At 52.2% G+C, this 16,540-nt stretch overlaps 1 protein-coding gene across 10 annotated transcripts in view; it reads right to left on the bottom strand.

The window, feature by feature from the left end:
- The window catches only part of MUC19 (mucin 19, oligomeric), a 345,513-nt gene that overhangs the window by 16,338 nt on the left and 312,635 nt on the right, over positions 1-16,540 (bottom strand). For all 10 annotated transcript variants that reach the window (XM_082740734.1, XM_082740726.1, XM_082740728.1 and 7 more), the window contains one exon: positions 207-242. In XM_082740734.1, coding sequence (XP_082596860.1) covers positions 207-242 — 36 coding nt within the window. The remainder of the gene's footprint in view (positions 1-206; positions 243-16,540) is intronic.

Genomic DNA, 16,540 nt, shown 5'->3' with positions numbered 1-16,540 from the left:
CACAACAGCAGCTTTCAAGGACTCCTAGGGTGTCTGCAGCTACATAGCTAGTATCAGTCTCACATCACACACAGCTCAATCGTGAGTTCACCCTGTGTCACATTCAATGCCACCACATAGGTGCTAAAGGGCCAATCCTGACTTGTCTGATTTCCCTGCGCTGGGCTCTCCAGCGCTAGGTTCCAGGGGCATGCTGGGTTCTTTACCTCCTCTGGTGGCTGCAGTCAGGCTGCCGGTTCCTCCTGAAAAGAGACAGCACACTCCACGTTACCGTGGGCAGAAATCAGTGCACTTGCTCGGACAGAGGCCCTCTCCGGCAGGCGCTATTAGGGGTCCCACAGAGCAGAAGGGGCTCAGGGATCTGCTTCACATCACCCAGGTAGTGGACAGCAGATCCAGGAGCCGAACCGTGCCAGCCTCACCTTGGAATTTTGACTCTGACATGGTTCCTCAGGACACGTGTGCTGAGGGAGCCATGTTCTACGATTTCCAATCGGCTCTAGTGGGGGGCCCTCCAGAAAGGACATTTGACACAGCAAACCCAAAGAAACCATCAGCTTTTCCTCAACAGAGGGAAAAGCCCAACGTCAAATGGCTACTCCCCTCGTAGCACAGCATGGAGCAGGAGCAAACGGTTCTGGGTGGCCCTCCTTTGTGGACCCAACACTGAGGAGCCCTGCTCCAAGCCCCTGTCCCGACGACCACCTGGCTGCCACAAGACCGAGCTGAAGCCCTTGCCATCGTGCCCCAAGAATGCTGGCCCCGATTTGTGAACATAGACACTACACGCTCAGTCCCCTCACCCTTCAGCAAATTTCCGACTCTAACGGCATGCAGAACGCGCTGCGTATGTTGGGCTGCCGCAGATTCGATCCTTCACCCTACCAAAGGATCATGTGCTGGCCACGTTCTGCCCAGAAAGGATCTGCCACCGAAATCTGACATCAGAAATCGGGCGAGGCCAACACAACTGTAGCTGAAGATCACTGGGCCATGGGTCCACAGATCAACACACAAAGTCAAGGCCCACTGTGCGTACTAAAGAAATGATGCCTCATGGTCTGGGATGGACTTTTGGTTCATGCTGAAAGTGACCAGAACTCCTGAGGGGTTTTAAGAAGTGGAAAGACATGGCGGCAAGCTGAAATTTGGGAAGTTCCTTGTGGTGGGATATCGACTAAGGGTTTGTTGAGGGGACCTTTCTCTTCAGGGTTAAGAGAACGACGACAACAACAACAAGCAACACATCAAGAGTAAGCACAAAAACTGAAGCACTACCTGAAACCATTTGCTTAGGAGCCAAAGTGCTCCTTTTTTGGAAACTGGATTTACCTGGTATGGCCCCAGGGCTGGTAGTAACGGCAGCGCCCACTCCAGTGCTACTGAGGATGCCAGCATCAAGGGTCGTGGGAAATGGATGTACATCAACACCTGAGAAAACCATAGAGGGAACTTCTCATTTCAACCACACTTGCCCTTTACTCCAAAGTGGAATGTACCTCTCCTGCCAGTTCCCCCAGAGAAAATAGAAGTCCAGCGACTTTCTTTACAGGCTTCCCTAATATTTTGTTCTAATATAACTTTCCTCCACTTTTTGTTATCATCCTTGCTACTTCTTTCTTGGAGTGGTTGTTGCTTTCTTTTGCCACACTCATGTTTTATGCATCTCAAACTGGGTCATGCTAGGTCTTCCTCTATATATCTCCATGATGTTGCTTTCAAAGAAATGGAATCTTCTTCCCTCATTACACTGTACCTCAGGGATGCTAGGAATGATGATGAAATGACAGGACAGAGCTCATGGCACCCTTATATTTAAAACACCTACGAGACCAAAATATATCCTTAGAAAGAGGAACATTTTCTCCTATTCTACACTGCTTTTTCTAAAATCTGGAGTATGGTGTTACTGAGTTCTGTCATAGAGATGATTATCATGTTAAGGAGACAGAGGAAAGTCAAACTGGAAACCCTATGACAGCGCATCTCTCGAAACTGGTCTAAACCAAGTGAATTTCAAGTTTTAGAGGATATACATTGAAATATGGAGATAAAGCTCCATAGATACCTTGTTTGCCAGAGTTTCTCAACTGCCATACTCTCACAAAAATTCTACAATAAAATCTAAATATCTCCGAAATATTCACTCTTACTTTTCTTTTTCCTTTGGTACATAAAAAAATAGGGCACAGTATACTAACCCATACGGAAACGTACAGTCTGAAGACCTGGAACTGTTTCTGAGAGGAAAAAAAAAAAGAAATGAGGGGTCACATCAGATTCAGATGCATAGCCTCTAACACTTCAAAAAGTCTATGAACATGAGCTCAGTCTTGTGGGTCAAAATCCTGGGTTAGGTTCTGAGATGATTGTGCAGAATGCTTTGGATGCTCTCATACCATTACCCAGAGCCCCACATACCCCAAGACATGAAGGAAAACAAACAAACAAGCAAACAAACAAAAACAGAAAGAAAGAACAGAATTAACCTCAAGAAAAGTAAGTAATTTCTGCAAAATGGCTCTGGTCACTGACAAGGCTGGGACTGAAATCCAAGTCATCCAGTCCCTCAGACAATAAGTCACAGGGCATTTTCAGGTAATGCTGCCTCTGTGAATCATGAACCCCCTCTTGTAGTTTTGGGAACACCCAGGCTTCCTAGTGAAGGAAATGCCATATTTGAGACAAGAGAAACAGAGAAGAGAACATGACGTGAGTACTACCGTGTCCCTTTTGGAATGCTTCACACCATCGCTATGATCCATGTGTTAAGTAGTGCGAGAGAAGTTGATGTGAGCATTCGCAAAGGTAGTGTCATGCTTTAATTGACAAGACTTGCCCAGTCCGGGCCAGGCACACTCCACCAACAGCCCAATACACATCTCATCTTTTCCCACCGATCCCAAGCTCACGGGACATGGAATGGACACATCTTGCTCATCGGCATGGAAGGGTCATGTAGAAAGATTCTTTGCCCTGACCCCCAGAGACTCCCCAGGGGACAATGATGCAGCCGGATAGACCCTGATCCTCCCGACCATTTCGGTGCCGATTCCAGTTCCCTGGAGAAAGGTCACCTCTGGGGCATTTCAGTGATTCTCATCTGAGCTCCTTCCAACTGGACACAACCACCCGTCATTCAAGGCAGCGACTTCCCGTGGGACACAATCAACTCTTCTGCAAAATGGCCACATCTAAACGGGCTTGGAGCCACACAGGGTGAAGGGGAATAAAGTGGCTCACCACACATGGTAGAGGACACATTGCAAATGTCTGTAGCATATGAGTGAGAAAACACACGTCTAGGCTTTCCTGGTGAAGGGTGGGGCTAACGAGGCAATGGGCTCCCCTTCTCTCTCCCTCTCTTTCTCTTTTTGTGTGGTGTTTTGGAGATAGGGATGGTGGGGACCCGTCTTGAATCCGGGCCCTCGAGTCTTTTGAAACCAGTCACAGATGGGAGTACAATGAATTTTCTAGCTACTACGAAGGCAGCGTAAGCCCTCGAAGGATCCGTTTCGCTAGGACGGAAACGAACACTGTTTGGCCATTTTTGCAGTGCACATTCTAGTGTTCTTCAATATAATGCCTGCAAGGTCAGCTTCAGGAGGATCCATAACGTGCCCCCTAACACACATGAAGTCTCCCACCACAGAACTTGCTGTTTGGAAAGATGTCACATCCCGGAGAAAAATACCCCCTAAAGGTGATTTTGACCCAGGAAGTACTCTTCTTCCACTTCCTACAAAGCCTCCATATCCTTGGCTGTAATCGAAAGGCGTGTACACAATGGATGATGCTCCCTCCAAAGGTTAGTGGCCAGAGAGGGCCTTTGACTGAGCACTTCCTGGGTCTTACACTAGGCGGCACTAGCACAAGGAGTCCGAAGGCAGGTCCCATAAGGGAGGGGTATGTCCTTCCCCCTCCACGAAGGAAGGAGAAAACTGATGTGGGAAGCATGCAAAGCCTTCAACTAGGGGCAGACAGCTGGGAAGGAGAACAGAAGGGATTCCATTTCTTTCGTTTTTGGCCTCGACAGCATACCGAGCCTGATGCCCTTCCTTCCCTGCCGCCATGGATGCGCTCTTAGAAGAAAGTCCTACTGCCCACACAATTCCTACAGAACCTCTAGCTGTGCCCGTCTGACACTCTGACTTTGGGACAAGAGGCAAAATGCATTAAAAGACCTCATGTCGTGATGTGCCAGAAAACACCCTGAGACGTACAAAAGCCTTGGCCTCGGAAAGACATTCTCAACTCACTCCCACCTGCCTTTCAGTGCTTGGGACTCCAGGGGTCTCACCGGACGGTGATCCCCTGCTCCCACTCCAAACCCAACTAGCTGTCTACTAGGAGCTTTGGTGGAGGGGAACACACTGAGTTGCCCTCTGCTTTCAAAGCCCTTTCCGGACACGGGCTCGTGGAGCAGCTGCACGCACATGTTCCTGTCGGGCCTCCGCACTCACTTGGAGCCAGACGGGCTAAAGCATGACCCCATGCCCATCCAGACTCAGGCGCAGAAGCCCAGAGGCCGGAACCCGGGGAGTCTGACGACACGCAGCTCCACTAACAATCACGTCTGCGCGGAGGCTCGAGAAACACTGCCGAGAAGAAGCCCACACAAACAAGGACAGGGGGCCGCCCAGGAGGACAGGCAGTACGAGCTGGCTAGGATCCCCTCCCTCAGAAGCCTCCGGCAGCTTCCCGCACGTCAGGAAGCAGATGCTTTCCACCTTGTATTTCCATACCTGCTCTGACTCCCAAGGTTGTGCCTGGGCCAGCTGAATCTCCTTTTGTCTTCTCACTCCCTGCGGCTGTGGTGAAGCCCTCTGTACCTTCCGGGGTCCCTGAAACAACAAAGGGGAAACGGTTTGACTCCTACACACGCAGGGCTCTGCATGTCCCTCTTCCCGGACAGGACAGAAGTCAGGCTTCCCAACAACAGCAGTTTTCAAGGACTCCTAGGGTGTCTGCAGCTACATGCTAGTATCAGTCACACATCACACACAGCTCAATCGTGAGTTTGCCCTGTGTCACGTTCAATGCCACCACATAGGTGCTAAGGGGCCAATCCTGACTTGTCTGATTTCCCTGCGCTGGGCTCTCTAGCGCTAGGTTCCAGGGGCGTGCTGGGTTCTTTACCTTCTCTGGCGGCTGCAGTCGGGCTGCCGGTTCTTCCTACTGAAAAGAGACAGCACACGCCACGTTACCCTGGGCAGAAATCAGTGCACTTGCTCTGACAGAAGCCATCCCCCGCAGGCGCTCTTAGGGGTCCCGCAGAGCAGCCGGGGCCCAGGGGCCTGCTCCACGTCACCCAGGTAGTGGGCAGCAGATCCAGGAGCCGAACTCTGCCAGCCTCACCCTGGACTGTCGACTCTCATGCCGTTCCTCAGGGCACGTGTGCTGGGGCAGCCATGTTCTATGATTTCCAAGCGGCCCTAGTGGGAGGCCGTCTTTGGGGAAGGGCCGTACGCGCCCAGAAAGGACATTTGACACCGCAAACCCAGAGAAACCATCAGCTTTTCCTCAACAGAGGGAAAAGCCCCACATCAAATGGCTACTCCCCTCGTAGCACAGCATGGAGCAGGAGCAAACGGTTCTGGGTGGCCCTCCTTTGTGGACCCAACACTGAGGAGCCCTGCTCCAAGCCCCTGTCCCGACAACCGCCTGGCTGCCACAAGACCGAGCTGAAGCCCTTGCCATCGTGCCCCAAGAATGCTGGCCCCGATTTGTGAACATAGACACTACACGCTCAGTCCCCTCACCCTTCAGCAAATTCCCGACTCTCATGGCATACAGAACGTGCTGCGTTCGTTGGACTGCCGCAGATTCGATCCTTCACCCTACCAAAGGATCATGTGCTGGCCACGTTCTGCCCAAAAAGGATCTGCCACCGAAATCTGACATCAGAAATCGGGCGAGGCCAACACAACTGTAGCTCAAAATCACTGGGCCATGGGTCCACAGACCAACACACAAAGTCAAGGCCCACTGTGCGTACTAAAGAAATGGTGCCTCATGGTCCAGGACGGACTTTCGGTTCCTGCTGAAAGCGACCAGAACTCCGGAGGGCTCTGAAGACGTGGAGGGAGACGGGGTGTCAAGCTGAGTTTCGGGAAGTCCCCTGTGGTGGGCTATCGACTAAGGGTTCGTCGGGGGGACCTGGCGAAAGTCTGGAAATGGTCTCAACGGTGACAGGCTTCGCGGCCTTCGACTGCCTGTTCCGACCATTTGCAGGGCCCCTCTGGCACAGTGTCTGTTGCTAGGCTCGGGGGCCGGAACACTGGCATTTCTGCAAAGATCCCTGGAGAGGGGGATGCTGTTGGTCTGGCAACCATTCTTTGAACAGCTCCGGCTTTGAGGAACATGAGCTACGTTGGACAACCGCGGGTGTTAGGTGGCACACGTGGACCGCCTGAGCGAGGCCACGGGCAGATGGGACTGTGAGGAGAGCAAACTGGGCTGCCCTTTGAGGTTAATGCCTCACTCCCTACACGGCAGCGTGAACACAGGATCGTTGGCTTTGACTCCAAATCATGTCTACCGGTGGAACGACCCTCACGTTTTTGTTCTTGAAACCCACGGTACGACAAACGCCGTGCATGGCGCACGAGGAACAGCACGCTGTCGTCCGTTTCATCTCGGAAGCATGCCCTATCGCACAGATCCCACCACTGTGGAGCCATGCCAGAAGAGGCCCAGGGCTTTCGGGGTTCGAATACGGCCTCTACCTCTCCTGAGACTTTTCGTTGCTAGCTTCCTTCTGGGAGGAAAGATGCCCATCGGCCACGCTCTCAATGGGATTTGAGTCTCATCGTTAAGCTTCAGGCATCATCTGAAAGTTGATGTCATTGACATCAAAGAAGTGTCATGGACCAGGGAAATCTCTCCTTTTCCCATGTTACTGAATGTCATCCCAATGCCATCAGCTCACTTAGCACCCCTCCTGTCCAAGAATCTCCAAGGGGTCCTGACGTGAAATCCAGGACGACTGGTACTGGGAAACTAGGGAAGACATGGCCTTTCAATCACTTCTTGGCCTCGCCTGCTCTGAAGCCTGTGTCCCTTGTGCCTTTCTCCTCAGGGTCAAGAGAAGGACGACGACAACAACAACATCATCAAGAGCAAGCACAAAAGATGGAAAACCCTGCTGAATACGGGTATACGTGCCATCACCAGTCGACATAACGGGTCAGATGTCTGCCAGTCTGGACGCTAATGGACTGAGCAGCACTGCCTGAAACCAGTTGCTTAGGCGTCGAAGGGCTCCGTTGTTGGGAACTGGCTTTACCTGGTGTGTGGCCAGGGCTACTGGTGAAGGCGGGGCCCGCTCCAGTGCTGCCTAGGCTGCCAGCATTGAGGGTCGTGGAAACCGGACGTCCAGCAACACCTGAGAAAACCGTAGAATGAACTGCTCATTTCAAACACACTTGCCCCTTTTCGCCCAAAGGGGAATGGACCTCTCCCGCCAGTCGCCCCCGCCCCCGCCCCCGCCCCCGAGGAAATGGAATCGACGTTCTTCCAGTGACTTGCTGTCCAGACTTCCCGGAGATTTTGTTCTAATATAACTCTGCTCCGCTTTTTGTTATCATCCTTGCTACTTCCTTCTTGGGGTGGTTGCGGCCTTCTTTGCCACACTCGTGCTTTCCACATCTCCAACTGGGTCATCTTACGTCTTCCTCTACATATCACCGTGACGTTGCATCCCAAGAAATGGGACCTCCCGCCCTCATCACCCTATCCCTCAGGGATTCTAGGAACAATGAGGAAATGACAGGATGGAGCTCATGGCACCCTTCCACTTAAAACACCTACGAGGTCAAAATATGTCCTTAGACAGAGGCACCTTTCCTCTTAGGCGAGTCTACCTTTTTTAAAATTGTTTTTTTTCTTTAACCTGTGGAGTGTGATGCTAATGAGTTCTGTCAGAGAGACGATATTCCTGTGAAACGGGATGGAGGAAAGTCGAAGGGGACCCCCTACTTAAGCCCGTCGCTCTCACCTGGTCCAAACCAAGTGAAATTAAAGTCTTTGGAAATAAGACTTGATAACCATAGTCAAAGCTCCGTAAATTCCTTCTTTGCCGGGCTTTCTCCAAAGCCATACTCTCATACAAATTCTGTCCAAAAACCCGAATTTCCACAAACTTTTCAGCCTGAGCCTTCTTTTCTCTCCTTCTTCTCCTCCTCCTCCTTCTTCTTCCATCTCTCCTTCTCCTTCCCCTCCTCCTTCTCCTCCTCCTCCTCCTTCTTCTTCTTCTTCTTCTTCTTCTTCTTCTTCTTCTTCTTCTTCTTCTTCTTCTTCTTCTTCTTCCTTTTCTTCTTCTTCTTCTTCTACTTCTTCTTCTTCTTCTTCTTCTTCTTCTTCTTCTTCTTCCTCTTCTACTTTTTTTTTCTTTTATTCGTGGTCCCCAATAAATTTTTGGCATAATATACTCACCTGTAGTAGAACGTTCAGTCTGGAGACCTCGAGCTGTTCCTGAGGAGAAAGAAAGAAATGAGGGGCCACTTGCGGACTCAGTCACTTAAGCCTCTGTGTTAAGGCTCTGCTCCTGATCTCAGGGTTGTGGGATGTAACTGGGGGTTGGGCTCCCAGCTGGGTGTGGGGACTGCTTCGGATGCTCTCTCCCCCTCTCCCTCTGCCCATCTTGCTCGTTCACCACAAAGGGAAAAAGAAAACAAAAGAAAAGAAAACCAAAAGGAAGAATAGAATGGGCCTCATGAAAAGTAAGTGATTTCTGCAAGATGGCTCTGGTCACTGACAAGGCTGGGACTGAAATCCAAGCCATCCAGTCCCTCGGACCATAGGTCATAGGGCGTTTTCAGCTAATGCTGCCTCTGCGAATCATGAACCGCCTCTTGTAGTTTTGGGAGCACCCAGGCTTCCTAGTGATGGAAATGCCATACTTGAGACCAGAGAAACAGAGAAGAGAACATGACGTGAGTACTACCGTGTCCTTTTTGGAATGCTTCACACCATCGCTATGATCCATGTGTTAAGTAGTGCGAGAGAAGTTGATGTGAGCATTCGCAAAGGTAGTGTCATGCTTTAATTGACAAGACTTGCCCAGTCCAGGCCAGGCACACTCCGCCAACAGCCCAATACACATCTCATCTTTTCCCACCGATCCCAAGCTCACGGGACATGGAATGGACACGTCTTGCTCATCGGCATGGAAGGGTCATGTAGAAAGACTCTTTGACCCTGACCCCCAGAGACTCCCCAGGGGACAATGATGCGGCCGGATAGACCCTAATCCTCCCGACCATTTCGGTGCCGATACAGTTCCCTGGAGAAAGGTCACCTCTGGGGCATTTCAGTGATTCTCATCTGAGCTCCTTCCAACTGGACACAACCACCCGTCATTCAAGGCAGCGACTTCCCGTGGGACACAATCAACTCTTCTGCAAAATGGCCACGCCTAAACGGGTTCTGAGCCACACAGGGTGAAGGGGAACACAGTGGCTCACCACACATGGTAGAGGACACATTGCAAATGTCTGTAGCGTATGAGTGAGAAAACACACGTCTAGGCTTTCCTGGTGAAGGGTGGGGCTAACGAGGCAATGGGCTCCCCTTCTCTCTCCCTCTCTTTCTCTTTTTGTGTGGTGTTTTGGAGATGGGGATGGCGGGGACCCGTCTTGAATCCGGGCCCTCGAGTCTCTTGAAACCCGTCACAGATGGGAGTACAATGAATTTTCTAGCTACTACGAAGGCGGCGTGAGCCCTCGAAGGATCCCTTTCGCTTGGACGGAAACGAACACTGTTTGGCCATTCTTGCAGTGCACATTCTAGTGTTCTTCACTGTAAATGCCTGCAAGGTCAGCTTCAGGAGATCCATACCGTGCTCCCTCCAAAGCCTCCAGCTCCTTGGCTGAAATCGAAAGGCGTGTACACAATGGATGATGCTCCCTCCAAAGGTTAGTGGCCAGAGAGGGCCTTTGACTGAGCACTTCCTGGGTCTTACACTAGGCGGCACTAGCACAGGGAGTCTGTCCGCAGGTCCCATAAGGGAGGGGTATGTCCTTCCCCCTCCACGAAGGAAGGAGAAAACTGATGTGGGAAGCATGCAAAGCCTTCAACTAGGGGCAGACAGCTGGGAAGGAGAACAGAAGGGATTCCACTTCTTTCATTTTTGGTCTCGACAGCATACCGAGCCTGATGCCCTTCCTTCCCTGCCGCCATGGATGCCCTCTTAGAAGAAAGTCCTGCTGCCCACACAATTCCTACAGAACCTCTAGCTGTGCCCGTCTGACACTCTGACTTTGGGACAAGAGGCGAAATGCATTAGAAAACCTCACGTCGTGATGTGCCAGAAACCCCCCTGGGACGTACAAAAGCCTTGGCCTCGGAAAGACATTCTCAACACGCTCCCACCTGCCTTTCAGTGCTTGGGACTCCAGGGGTCTCACCGGCTGGTGATCCCCTGCTCCCGCTCCAAACCCACACTACCTCTCTCCTAGGAGCTTTGGTGGAGGGGAACACACTGAGTTGCCCTCTGCTTTCAAAGCCCTTTCCGGACACGGGCTCGTGGAGCAGCTGCACACACGTGTTCCTGTCGGGCCTCCGCACTCACTTGGAGCCAGACGGGCTAAAGCATGACCCCATGCCCATCCAGACTCAGGCTCAGAAGCCCAGAGGCCAGAATCTGGGGAGTCTGACCACACGCCGCTCCACTATCCATCACGTCTGCGCGGAGGCTCGAGAAACACTGCCGAGAAGAAGCCCACACAAACCAGGACAGGGGGCCGCCCAGGAGGATGGGCAGTACGAGCTGGCTAGGATCCCCTCCCTCAGAAGCTACCGGCAGCTTCCCGCACGTCAGGAAGCAGATGCTTTCCACCTTGTATTTCCATACCTGCTCTGTCTCCCAAGGTTGTGCCTGGGCCAGCTGAATCTCCACTTGTCTTCTCACTCCCTGCGGCTGTGGTGAAGCCCTCTGTACCTTCCGGGGTCCCTGACACAACAACGGGGAAACGGTTTGACTCCTACACACGTAGGGTTCTGCATGTCCCTCTTCCCGGACAGGACAGAAGTCAGGCTTCCCACACAACAGCAGCTTTCCAGGACTCCTAGGGTGTCTGCAGCTACATAGCTAGTATCAGTCCCACATCACACACAGCTCAATCGTGAGTTTGCCCTGTGTCACGTTCAATGCCACCACATAGGTGCTAAGGGGCCAATCCTGACTTGTCTGATTTCCCTGCGCTGGGCTCTCTAGCGCTAGGTTCCAGGGGCGTGCTGGGTTCTTTACCTTCTTTGGCGGCTGCAGTCGGGCTGCCGGTTCCTCCTGAAAAGAGACAGCACACTCCACGTTACCCTGGGCAGAAATCAGTGCACTTGCTCTGACAGAAGCCATCCCCCGCAGGCGCTCTTAGGGGTCCCGCAGAGCAGCCGGGGCCCAGGGGCCTGCTCCACGTCACCCAGGTAGTGGGCAGCAGATCCAGGAGCCGAAACCTGCCAGCCTCACCCTGGACTGTCGACTCTCATGCCGTTCCTCAGGGCACGTGTGCTGGGGCAGCCATGTTCTATGATTTCCAAGCGGCCCTAGTGGGAGGCCGTCTTTGGGGAAGGGCCGTACGCGCCCAGAAAGGACATTTGACACCGCAAACCCAGAGAAACCATCAGCTTTTCCTCAACAGAGGGAAAAGGCCCACGTCAAATGGCTACTCCCCTCGTAGCACAGCATGGAGCAGGAGCAAATGGTTCTGGGTGGCCCTCCTTTGTGGACCCAACACTGAGGAGCCCTGCTCCAAGCCCCTGTCCCGACGACCGCCTGGCTGCCACAAGACCGAGCTGAAGCCCTTGCCATCGTGCCCCAAGAATGCTGGCCCCGATTTGTGAACATAGACACTACACGCTCAGTCCCCTCACCCTTCAGCAAATTCCCGACTCTAACGGCATGCAGAACGCGCTGCGTACGTTGGGCTGCCGCAGATTCGATCCTTCACCCTACCAAAGGATCATGTGCTGGCCACGTTCTGCCCAGAAAGGATCTGCCACCGAAATCTGACATCAGAAATCGGGCGAGGCCAACACAACTGTAGCTGAAGATCACTGGGCCATGGGTCCACAGATCAACACACAAAGTCAAGGCCCACTGTGCGTACTAAAGAATTGGTGCCTCATGGTCCGGGACGGACTTTCGGTTCCTGCTGAAAGCGACCAGAACTCCGGAGGGCTCTGAAGACGTGGAGGGAGACGGGGTGTCAAGCTGAGTTTCGGGAAGTCCCCTGTGGTGGGCTATCGACTAAGGGTTCGTCGGGGGGACCTGGCGAAAGTCTGGAAATGGTCTCAACGGTGACAGGCTTCGCGGCCTTCGACTGCCTGTTCCGACCATTTGCAGGGCCCCTCTGGCACAGTGTCTGTTGCTAGGCTCGGGGGCCGGAACACTGGCATTTCTGCAAAGATCCCTGGAGAGGGGGATGCTGTTGGTCTGGCAACCATTCTTTGAACAGCTCCGGCTTTGAGGAACATGAGCTACGTTGGACAACCGCGGGTGTTAGGTGGCACACGTGGACCGCCTGAGCGAGGCCACGGGCAGATGGGACTGCGAGGAGAGCAAACTGGGCTGCCCTTTGAGGTTAATGCCTCACTCCCTACACGGCAGCGTGAACACAGGATCGTTGGCTTTGACTCCAAATCATGTCTACCGGTGGAACGGCCCTCACGTTTTTGTTCTTGAAACCCACGGTACGACAAACGCCGTGCGTGGCGCACGAGGAACAGCACGCTGTCGTCCGTTTCATTCGGAAGCATGCCCTATCGCACAGATCCCACCACTGTGGAGCCATGCCAGAAGAGGCCCAGGGCTTTCGGGGTTCGAATACGGCCTCTACCTCTCCTGAGACCTTTCGTTGCTAGCTTCCTTCTGGGAGGAAAGATGCCCATCGGCCACGCTCTCAATGGGATTTGAGTCTCATCGTTAAGCTTCAGGCATCATCTGAAAGTTGATGTCATTGACATCAAAGAAGTGTCATGGACCAGGGAAATCTCTCCTTTTCCCATGTTACTGAATGTCATCCCAACGCCATCAGCTCACTTAGCACCCCTCCTGTCCAAGAATCTCCAAGGGGTCCTGACGTGAAATCCAGGACGACTGGTACTGGGAAACTAGGGAAGACATGGCCTTTCAATCACTTCTTGGCCTCGCCTGCTCTGAAGCCTGTGTCCCTTGTGCCTTTCTCTTCAGGGTCAAGAGAAGGACGACGACAACAACAACATCATCAAGAGCAAGCACAAAAGATGGAAAACCCTGCTGAATACGGGTATACGTGCCATCACCAGTCGACATAACGGGTCAGATGTCTGCCAGTCTGGACGCTAATGGACTGAGCAGCACTGCCCGAAACCAGTTGCTTAGGCGTCGAAGGGCTCCGTTGTTGGGAACTGGCTTTACCTGGTGTGTGGCCAGGGCTACTGGTGAAGGCGGGGCCCGCTCCAGTGCTGCCTAGGCTGCCAGCATTGAGGGTCGTGGAAACCGGACGTCCAGCAACACCTGAGAAAACCGTAGAATGAACTGCTCATTTCAAACACACTTGCCCCTTTTCGCCCAAAGGGGAATGGACCTCTCCCGCCAGTCGCCCCCGCCCCCGCCCCCGCCCCCGAGGAAATGGAATCGACGTTCTTCCAGTGACTTGCTGTCCAGACTTCCCGGAGATTTTGTTCTAATATAACTCTGCTCCGCTTTTTGTTATCATCCTTGCTACTTCCTTCTTGGGGTGGTTGCGGCCTTCTTTGCCACACTCGTGCTTTCCACATCTCCAACTGGGTCATCTTACGTCTTCCTCTACATATCACCGTGACGTTGCATCCCAAGAAATGGGACCTCCCGCCCTCATCACCCTATCCCTCAGGGATTCTAGGAACAATGAGGAAATGACAGGATGGAGCTCATGGCACCCTTCCACTTAAAACACCTACGAGGTCAAAATATGTCCTTAGACAGAGGCACCTTTCCTCTTAGGCGAGTCTACCTTTTTTAAAATTGTTTTTTTTCTTTAACCTGTGGAGTGTGATGCTAATGAGTTCTGTCAGAGAGACGATATTCCTGTGAAACGGGATGGAGGAAAGTCGAAGGGGACCCCCTACTTAAGCCCGTCGCTCTCACCTGGTCCAAACCAAGTGAAATTAAAGTCTTTGGAAATAAGACTTGATAACCATAGTCAAAGCTCCGTAAATTCCTTCTTTGCCGGGCTTTCTCCAAAGCCATACTCTCATACAAATTCTGTCCAAAAACCCGAATTTCCACAAACTTTTCAGCCTGAGCCTTCTTTTCTCTCCTTCTTCTCCTCCTCCTCCTTCTTCTTCCATCTCTCCTTCTCCTTCCCCTCCTCCTTCTCCTCCTCCTCCTCCTCCTTCTTCTTCTTCTTCTTCTTCTTCTTCTTCTTCTTCTTCTTCTTCTTCTTCTTCTTCTTCTTCCTTTTCTTCTTCTTCTTCTTCTACTTCTTCTTCTTCTTCTTCTTCTTCTTCTTCTTCTTCTTCTTCTTCTTCCTCTTCTACTTTTTTTTTCTTTTATTCGTGGTCCCCAATAAATTTTTGGCATAATATACTCACCTGTAGTAGAACGTTCAGTCTGGAGACCTCGAGCTGTTCCTGAGGAGAAAGAAAGAAATGAGGGGCCACTTGCGGACTCAGTCACTTAAGCCTCTGTGTTAAGGCTCTGCTCCTGATCTCAGGGTTGTGGGATGTAACTGGGGGTTGGGCTCCCAGCTGGGTGTGGGGACTGCTTCGGATGCTCTCTCCCCCTCTCCCTCTGCCCATCTTGCTCGTTCACCACAAAGGGAAAAAGAAAACAAAAGAAAAGAAAACCAAAAGGAAGAATAGAATGGGCCTCATGAAAAGTAAGTGATTTCTGCAAGATGGCTCTGGTCACTGACAAGGCTGGGACTGAAATCCAAGCCATCCAGTCCCTCGGACCATAGGTCATAGGGCGTTTTCAGCTAATGCTGCCTCTGCGAATCATGAACCGCCTCTTGTAGTTTTGGGAGCACCCAGGCTTCCTAGTGATGGAAATGCCATACTTGAGACCAGAGAAACAGAGAAGAGAACATGACGTGAGTACTACCGTGTCCTTTTTGGAATGCTTCACACCATCGCTATGATCCATGTGTTAAGTAGTGCGAGAGAAGTTGATGTGAGCATTCGCAAAGGTAGTGTCATGCTTTAATTGACAAGACTTGCCCAGTCCAGGCCAGGCACACTCCGCCAACAGCCCAATACACATCTCATCTTTTCCCACCGATCCCAAGCTCACGGGACATGGAATGGACACGTCTTGCTCATCGGCATGGAAGGGTCATGTAGAAAGACTCTTTGACCCTGACCCCCAGAGACTCCCCAGGGGACAATGATGCGGCCGGATAGACCCTAATCCTCCCGACCATTTCGGTGCCGATACAGTTCCCTGGAGAAAGGTCACCTCTGGGGCATTTCAGTGATTCTCATCTGAGCTCCTTCCAACTGGACACAACCACCCGTCATTCAAGGCAGCGACTTCCCGTGGGACACAATCAACTCTTCTGCAAAATGGCCACGCCTAAACGGGTTCTGAGCCACACAGGGTGAAGGGGAACACAGTGGCTCACCACACATGGTAGAGGACACATTGCAAATGTCTGTAGCGTATGAGTGAGAAAACACACGTCTAGGCTTTCCTGGTGAAGGGTGGGGCTAACGAGGCAATGGGCTCCCCTTCTCTCTCCCTCTCTTTCTCTTTTTGTGTGGTGTTTTGGAGATGGGGATGGCGGGGACCCGTCTTGAATCCGGGCCCTCGAGTCTCTTGAAACCCGTCACAGATGGGAGTACAATGAATTTTCTAGCTACTACGAAGGCGGCGTGAGCCCTCGAAGGATCCCTTTCGCTTGGACGGAAACGAACACTGTTTGGCCATTCTTGCAGTGCACATTCTAGTGTTCTTCACTGTAAATGCCTGCAAGGTCAGCTTCAGGAGATCCATACCGTGCTCCCTCCAAAGCCTCCAGCTCCTTGGCTGAAATCGAAAGGCGTGTACACAATGGATGATGCTCCCTCCAAAGGTTAGTGGCCAGAGAGGGCCTTTGACTGAGCACTTCCTGGGTCTTACACTAGGCGGCACTAGCACAGGGAGTCTGTCCGCAGGTCCCATAAGGGAGGGGTATGTCCTTCCCCCTCCACGAAGGAAGGAGAAAACTGATGTGGGAAGCATGCAAAGCCTTCAACTAGGGGCAGACAGCTGGGAAGGAGAACAGAAGGGATTCCACTTCTTTCATTTTTGGTCTCGACAGCATACCGAGCCTGATGCCCTTCCTTCCCTGCCGCCATGGATGCCCTCTTAGAAGAAAGTCCTGCTGCCCACACAATTCCTACAGAACCTCTAGCTGTGCCCGTCTGACACTCTGACTTTGGGACAAGAGGCGAAATGCATTAGAAAACCTCACGTCGTGATGTGCCAGAAACCCCCCTGGGACGTACAAAAGCCTTGGCCTCGGAAAGACATTCTCAACACGCTCCCACCTGCCTTTCAGTGCTTGGGACTCCAGGGGTCTCACCGGCTGGTGATCCC

The sequence above is a fragment of the Mustela nivalis genome (assembly GCF_964662115.1).
Source record: "Mustela nivalis genome assembly, chromosome: 7".
NCBI classification, from domain to species: domain Eukaryota; kingdom Metazoa; phylum Chordata; class Mammalia; order Carnivora; family Mustelidae; genus Mustela; species Mustela nivalis.
This window is presented reverse-complemented; position numbering and strand designations above follow the sequence as displayed.